This window comes from Mustela lutreola, chromosome X, assembly GCF_030435805.1.
Source record: "Mustela lutreola isolate mMusLut2 chromosome X, mMusLut2.pri, whole genome shotgun sequence".
NCBI lineage: Eukaryota > Metazoa > Chordata > Mammalia > Carnivora > Mustelidae > Mustela > Mustela lutreola.
This window is the reverse complement of record NC_081308.1, coordinates 102,773,004-102,781,264: the sequence shown is the minus strand read 5'-3', so window position 1 is coordinate 102,781,264 and position 8,261 is coordinate 102,773,004. Positions and strand designations below refer to the sequence as shown.

Here is an 8,261-nt window from a genome sequence, read left to right as displayed (position 1 = left end):
CAAGTAAATACATAAAATCTTTAAAAAAAAAAAAAGAAATAAAACACTTTTCAAAAGAATACTTCTGCTAGCAGAAAATATGTCCACGTTATGTGTGTGCAATATGAAATCATAGCCACAGACACAGATGTCCATGAAAAAAAATAAACTGTTGAATTAAGCACGATCAATACTGGGATTGTCTGTTTAATATTCATTTGCTTCTTGTTCATTCATTTTGTTGCTCACTAGCAGATAAGCAGGAGCATCTGTCAAAGATTTAGGGGAAATTTATGGTTAAAAAAAGTTAAAATAGAGAAATTTCTACCCATTATCTGATTTTTTCCCCCACTCTGAGAATCCATCCATTTGTGGCGGGCATGTTTCCAGACTGAACAGGCCTTGTCCCTGGAGAGCACAACTTGAGAACCCTTACTCTGGAATGGGAAGTCTAAACTCTTTGGCATGACCAATGCGATGCTTCCAGATCGGACCCCATCTTATCTTCCAGATTCATTTATAGCCACAGCACCCCTCACCTCCCCGGGGCCGAGACTTGGAATTTGCTAAATGGTTGCTGTCTTGTGATTTTACAAATACCATTCTTCTACTGCCTACCCCTCCCTCAACCCCTGCCCCCTCGATGATCAGATGACCTACTACTCATTCTTCAAGACTCTATCCAATGACTGTCCTTTCAGGTGACTTTCTCCATCTCTCTGGGTCTCTATCTCCCCAAGGTCTTGCTCCGGACTGATGACGTCACTGCTTGTTTGTGGAGCTATCTGCCAACTGGTCTGGGAGCTCCCTCCGGTCGGTCGCAGGAGGGATTCTCGTCACCCACCTTTCCTTGTGGTCTCTGGCTGATATGCAGCAGGGACTTGGGGCATATTTGTGGATTAAGTGAGTACATTTGCAAAGGGAGTGAAGTTTACTTTTAGAATCTTCTAGCTCCCTACAGGGGCGCCATCTGTACCCTTTTTTGGCACCCCTTCCCCAACCCAACGGACTCTGTAACTTTATGCTGTCCATGTAGAAATCCACCAGGATCTGCCATCGTTCCTGGAGCCCAGGCTCCAAGCTTTTCCCTCGGTATCCTACCATACCTTACCAGTCCTGTGTCGCGTCCCTCCGTGGGCTAGATTTCAGATGAACTGGTGGTTCTCACACTTCAGAGTTAAGTTCAAACCCCCGGGTTGCTGGGTCCCAGCCCTCTAGGGTCTGATTCAGTAGGTCTTGGGTGGGGGCTGGGAACTTGCATTTCTACTAACGTCCTAGGGGATGCTGCTAGACAAAGACCACATTTTCGAGAACCACTGGGATACATCAGTGCAAAACCAGGGGCGGCGGTGAATAAAGCACAAAGGAATCCTTACTTCGCCTTGACTCCGCCCCATCACTGAGTTTCTGATTCTGTTAGCACATCTGGATTTGTTTCATCCCAGATCATTTTCCCCTCTGCTTTGCTTTGTCCTCCTCTTCCAACTTCCTGATCTTTTCAGATTGTTCTGTAGCCCAATGCTACTATCCCTCCCTTCCTCCTTCCATAAAGCCACCATTTCAGGACAAAAGCTTTCCTGAGCTCTTAGCTCCATTTCATCGCCCTCTTTTCCCTCCCCACTCAGTTTTAGCCACTCCCCTACCCCAGCAGGGACTGACCTTTCTAAAGCTTGGCTCTGATTAGGATCCACTCCCAAGTAGCACGGTAGCCATTTCCCCTCCCTGGCAGTCTGGTTCCACAAACAACATTAGCATGCTAATGACAGTCACCTGCTGGCCCTGGGAAACCGCTGAGCGCGCCAGGGCTCAAGGACAGTGGAAACACTGAAAACAGCACGTTTAAATGCTTCCGTTCATTCATTCACTCAACAAACATGGATTGAGCACCGGCCAGACACCGCGCTGGGGCCGAGGGATCCCCCCAGAACACATGGATCATGGTCATGGGTTCACAGCAGCGCCCCAGGGCCCACCACGCCTCTTCATGAAGCGGATCTTTTGCAGCACTCATCAAGGGGGACAGACGTTCAAGGAAGAAACTGATTCCTTGTGAGCCCTCTTGCCTCAGCCTTCCTGCTGTCGCTGTACCTGGGCAGGTAACCCGGGACCAAAGACTGGGAGACACCAACCCAGGGAGGGTCCGGGAGGGTCTTTGTTGAAATAAACGCTGTAATCCACGCCTCTCAGTGATCTGCCCGCTGTATTGAGTGAGGCCGAGGTATGTAAAGCCCAGAACACAGTGAGCTGAAACCTCTCTGCACATACACATACCCACTCGGACGCACACAACACTGGCACTCACACTTTTACACACATACCAACACACTGAAAATACACTCTGACATACACATCAACACAGACACACACACTGAAACAGACACACACTGGCAGACACACACCAACGAACACAAAAGGAGTAAATACAAGCCAATGCACACACACACTGACACGCTGAAACACACAGACGCATAGCTGACACACACACTGACATATACAAATGCACACCTAGTCCCACGTCAATACCACCCCACAGCCCGCAGAAACCCGGATGCCCAGGACCTAGCAAGGGCTTGAAGAAGCAGACCTCAGAGAGGGACCAAAGGGTTCCAGGAGACTTGAATTACACACTTGGTTCCAGTCTGGAAGTCCAGATTTTTGGAGGAGGGGGCCTTCCAGGTTCTGAGAGTCCCTAGGGACAGGCAGGTGGAGTGGATCACTTCTGCAGGGCACCAAGGATTCTGAGCTAAGATACCTCCTGGAAGGGCAGAAATGTACCGAGCTTTGGGCAGCACCAGGTGCTAAGGTGGGGGATGGAACGGGGGTGTGTGTGGGGAAGAGTTGGTAGAGGGACGTTAGGGCGCTGGGGGGTGGGCAGTACCCCAGGGAGCAGGCAGGATTCCTGGAAAGCCCAGCTGCATCAGGCCCCCCTCCTGGCTCCCCTGCCCCCTCCCATGCTCTGGGTATCATTCTCGTCTCTGGCTTCTAGATGCACCCCTCTGGTGCCGCCACCACCCAAGTCCCACTTCCTGATCATTTAGTGACCTTGGGCCCTTCTCTGTCCACCACAGCCATGCCTTTGCCAGGGAGGACCTGTCTCCCTCACAGACACCCAGCCGGGAGGCGGGCCGTCACCTCTGACTCCCCGCCTCCATCCGGTCTGGGCACAGCCTTACAGCGGTTCCTCAAATACAGCGCTGGTCCCGCCCGTTGCCACCCCAATCCAGGGCCAGGCGCCTCCCCCAGGCCCTGCCCCAGCATCCTGGTGGGCCTTGGAGACTACAGCTGCCCCTGTTCCTTGCCATCACCATATGCCCGAGGGCCCACACTGTCTCCCCCCCGCCCCCGTGCTGGTCCCTGGTTGTGCCAGGCTCCTCTCTTTTGGCCTCTCCTGGGTCTCTAGAGCGATGACCGGCACACAGAGGGCACCCTCAATGGGGCACCCTCAATACTTGGCTCTTCATGGCTGTGCTACCCCCTCCTTGTGTCTCTTTCTTCTGGACCCGCCCCCTTCCCCCACCTCCCATTCCAATCCTCCGCCCCCTTGCTCAGGAAACGCTGAATTGGAAGCTTCCTGAGTGCCAGACCCCGAACTAGGCACTGGGGGTGCATTTTGTGGAGTCCCTGTTCTCAAGGGGCACACGCACCTAGAGGGCCCCCTGACGCGGTGTGAAAAGCTCTGTCCCCCAGGTGGAATCAAGTGCCAGGAAAGCACCTCACGTGGCCGCCCCATTTCTCTGCCTTCCTTCCTTCTCCCCAGGCCCGGGCTTCTGCATCGGCTCCCTTCTTCTCTCTCCCCGATTCCTGTTTTTCTCCTTTTCCTCCCTCTTGCCTCCCCCTCAGCCGCTCCTGACTTTGGGCCGCTGTGGGACCACCTCCTCTATCCTATCCGGGCCACGTCGCTGTCCGGCTTTTGCTCACGGGTCTGCCTCCCCCCTGAGGTCCCGGGTCCCACTTGGGGGCCTGGGCACCTCTCCGAGACCAGGGCACCAGCCTTGCGGAGGAGTGGAGCGCAGTGTCCGCCAGCTAGGGCTTCGGGCACGCCAAGTCGGCTAAGGTTCTCGAGTCCTAGGGAGCCAGCAAGGGGCCACTCCCCAGGAGGGGTCGGGGGCGTCAGGGCTGGAGAGGGGGAGAGGTGCCGAGGGCGAGTGAGAGGGCCCGCGGCGGCGGCTTGCCAGGAGGAAAAGGAAAGCGGGCTGGCACAGCCTCTGCCTTCGGACGCTCTCTCGGCGCACCGCCGGCCGCCTTCTCCCGGTCTGAGCGAAGGTGAAGGGGAAATCCGGGCGGGACAGAGCCACCGGAGGCCGCTCCCGGTCACTCCCACATCCCGCTCGACAGAGCTGGGGGTCTTCATCCCCAAGCTCCTCCTCTGAGACTCCCTGGAGACCCAGGCGCTAGAAGGGGGTCGTGGTCTGAACCCCCGCTCACACGCTGAGCTTCTAGGGCTTGGTGGGGAGAGGAGTGAGGGGTCTGTCCGTATGAAGGACCCAGGAGTGGTGAGCTCGGCTCCACGAATTTACAGCCTACAGCATCCGAGGCTTGGAAACCCCAGGGCAGAAGGGGACCTCGAGTCTGCGGGCCTCGGACTCCGCACGTCACAGCTCAGTTGCGGGGCCGCAGTGCGGATCCCCTCAACTGCCCCCTCTATCTAAGCTCCACTGTGGAGCGGCAGGTGCCGCAGCTGCCCCCTCCCGGGCCATGGGGGGGATGGGAGGAGGTGTAGAGGAGCTTCGCGTCTCCAGCCGCTGGCGCTCCCATCGGAGCACCCTGAGATCTCGGTGGAGAGGAAGAGGGGGTACAGGGGGCTGGGAGGAGGGGGAGGAGGACTGCAGAGCTCAGCCGCCAAGCTGTGCGCGGGAGGGGGAGGGGCGGGGGCTCCCTTCCAGCCTCCGGGGTCTGGGGACTCTGGGATGTAAGGCGAGAGCAGGGGGGTGTGACAATTCAGCAGAGGTCGGGACGTACCACGGAGCCAGTGGCGGGGGGGGCAGAGGACGTGGTCACCGAGGGGAGCCCCCGCCCCCCTTCGCAAAGGCCTACAGCTGAGGTTGCAGGGAGAACTGGAACTGGGTTCGCTGTAGGGGGAAGCGGGGCGTGAAATCCGCCCCCTCCCCATACCCCACTTCCGAGGGGGTGGGCGATAGAGGGGAGGTCGGGGTTGGAGCAGCGGCGCGGGGGCCCCTCCCTCGCACCTCCCCCCCACCGGACTTGGTCGCGCCCGAAGTGTAACACTTTCTCTTTGTCGGAGAAGCTCCGCTGTTTCTTGTGCTCTAGCTCTGGTGGCGGCGGCACCCGTGGCAGCCCTGGCGGACGCAGGAGCGATGGCAGCGACCGATATAGCTCGCCAGGTGGTGAGTGACCGGCTGGGGTGCCGGCGCCAGGGGCCGGGGGACTGAGAAGGGTGGAGGAGACCTGGCCGCCGCCACGGCCGCGGCGAGGGTTGCGGGCAGCATCCAGGAGTCGAGGCGCGGCGGGACTTCTGCTCCCGGGGTCCGCGGCTCACTCCCCCAGCCTGTCCCCGCGGGTGGCGGACGGATGAGGGGGCCTGGCGGAGGCTGCGGGCCGGCCGCTGAACTTGCATTGCCCTAGGGCTGCAGTGAGCGCCGCCGCCTCCCTCGCTGCAGCTGCCGCCGCGCCACTGGGGCGTTGCCGAATGAATGGCCGAACCAGCCGCGCAGCCCTCGAGGTCCCAGGCTCCCTGGTCTCGCTTCCTCCGGCCGTCGGGCCGCCCCCCTGCGCCCAGCAACCCCCTCCCCGGGACCCAGGCCTCCTGCGGAAGAGGGGCGCGGGGCTGGGGTGAGCCCGGGGCAGGAGGCGGTGAGTGGTGGTGGTGGGGGGCGGGGAGGTGACTGGCTGGGGTAGGGTTTCTCCATATGCATTACATATGTGACTGCGTCTGTGTGTGTGTGTGTGTATCACCGTAAGCGTCCGAGTGCACGCGCGCGCACTCGTGCCTGCTGGGCGGGCGGCGGCGCCGGGGCTGTCTGTGACCCTAGATGAGTCCGCCTGTTTCTCTGTGGGCGCTCACCTCCGTGGTGTGTGTCCCTGTGTCCCAACCCCTCTCTGCTTGTGCCGGGTGCCTCTGGGTCCCGTGTGTGCGTGCGTGCGTGTGTGCGTGTGCGTGTGTGTGCAGCTCGCTGGTCTGGAGGGGGTGGCTGCGTGTTTTGGCATGTTTCTGGATACCTTGACCGGCGGTTTGCCAGCCCCTAGGGGTCTGCCTCCGGTGCGTGTTGCGCGTAACTGGGCTTGTATGCCAAAACCTGTGCAGCCCGCTTCTTTCTATGGGGACGCAGGAGAATAAGTGTGAGGCTTGCAAAAGCGGTGCCGTCTCATTTTGTTGGCAACAGACTCTGGAAAAACAAAAAACAAACAAACAAAACCTTCTGTTAAAGAACTGAAGTTTTCCTGCCCGGGATGTTCAGAGAAACCATAACTGAAGTGACCAGAGGCTCCATATTTGTTTGGGTTTTTTTTTAGACCAGAAGTTTGGTTGTAAAGGGAGGGGGTGATTCCATTTGGGGGAACAGTCTAACCTTTCTCTTCCTCCGTGGTATCGGAGGTCTTCAGAAGCCCGCAGTTACCCTCACTCACTCTATGGTGAGGTAGAGTGAAGTAGGGGTAGGTGAACCCCACAACACCATATACTACTGGATGAAGATCTCCGAGCCACACACACACACACACACAAAAGTTTTTAAACCTTGTGGCTTACTTATTTAGGGAAATAGTCTATGCACTGTAATTCCAGAGCAAAAACAAACAAACAAAAAACCAAAAAAACCAAAAACAAAAAAACCCCAAACCTCTAGGTATTTGTTGTAATTGAAATTGATTCGTTTTTGTTTTCAAAATCTGAATCCAGAATCTGGTTGTATTTTCTCCACAGGATATATATGAATTTTTTCCACCCTCTTATCTCTGTCTGGAAGGGCAGGATGATTTCTTCTGAACTTACCCAACCCCTGCAGACCCCAGAACCAGATCTTTACATTGTCATGATGCAGGAGGACCAGGAGTAGGTAGACAAGGCTCTGTGATCATGGAATTTGATAGAATTCTCTTCTCTCTGAGATTGGCACTGTCATATTTATTGCTGTAGCATTTTGAAGGTTCCCAGAGTGCTTTTCTGCTCCCTGTTACCTGCATTTTAGAGATGGCATGGTTTAAGTAGAGGGATTAAGTCTCCTGGATTACACTTGCCCTGTCTTTAGTGACCAAAAAGGACACTAATGATTTTTCTTGTCAGTTAATTAATTTGCATCGACCTGTCCTTGCTCCCTCACCAGTCCCCCTTGCCTGGATTAGGATTGCAGGGCAGATGTCGTAATGGGGAACATTCCAGAAGGTTGTGTTTCACCTCAGGCAGATTGAGGCAACCCAGAGGTCCCCTTTGTTTGGCAGACGGGGGGGGGGGTGGTGGTGGATGGGGGTGATTTAGGGCCTTTTGGTTTGCTTTGCGTGGTTCCAGTTTGCTCTGGCTGGCCTTGCCTATACTGTATGATGAAGAGGATAATTGTAAGCCAGATTCCAGAGCTGAAAGAGCAGCCCAAGCACTTGAGACCTTGTTATCAGGATAAATGGGTTTCTGGGAAGACTGACGTCACTCTCCTTGCCCCCCCCCCCCCCCAGTCTGTAAAGCTCTTGTTTATGTGTCATTTGTCTCTCTGCTCTCCTTTGTGTCTGCAAGAAGTTGTAATTCACCAGGGCAAGATGGAATTAACTCAGGAGACCTTGCGTGTCTGGTTGCTGCTTGTTTCTTCCAAGGACCACGTATCCAGGGTTCGGGAAGAGAAGACTGGAGAATCAACTTAAGTGTGCCTAGCGTAGGAGTTCTTTTGAATGAGCTCTGAGACATGGTGCCATCCAAGCAGCACTCTTGCTGTGTGCGTGACGGGGGAGGTGTTCTTTCCAGAATCAGTTGAAGGTCACCATGGCTAGTTAGGTAACATCATTAGTGACTTAAAACAGGCCATGGAGTTGTTGGATAGGACCCTTCTCTGGGCATGCATGCTGCTTGGAAGTTCAGCTCTTGAGTACGCAGTCCAATCCTGTCCCATCTGAACAAACATCACGAAGATTCTGCATGCCAAAACCGTTTCTCCATTGTGTCCACTCGTTGACTTTCCACCAATAAGTGTCCAGCACTGTGGCTAGCCCTGGTGAACTTGACCAGAAAAAAAAAAAAAGTAGCAGACATAATTCCTGGCTTTTTTTTTTTTTTAATTAAAATTAAAAATTTTTTTTTAAATTTATTTATTTGACAGAGATCACAAGTAGGCAGAGAGACA

The 8,261-nt window shown here is 55.4% G+C and overlaps 1 protein-coding gene across 8 annotated transcripts in view; it reads left to right on the top strand.

Moving 5' to 3' along the window:
- The first annotated feature begins 5,012 nt into the window (after nt 1–5,012).
- SEPTIN6 (septin 6) overlaps nt 5,013–8,261 on the top strand; it is a 59,400-nt gene continuing 56,151 nt past the window's right edge. For 2 of the 8 annotated variants that reach the window (XM_059156666.1, XM_059156668.1), the window contains exon 1: nt 5,016–5,324. In XM_059156666.1, the coding sequence (XP_059012649.1) occupies nt 5,295–5,324 (30 nt within the window). In that variant the 5' untranslated portion in view covers nt 5,016–5,294. Of the gene's footprint in view, nt 5,325–8,261 lie in introns of all 8 variants that reach the window. The other 6 variants (XM_059156669.1, XM_059156670.1, XM_059156671.1 and 3 more) reach the window with 4 other exon arrangements.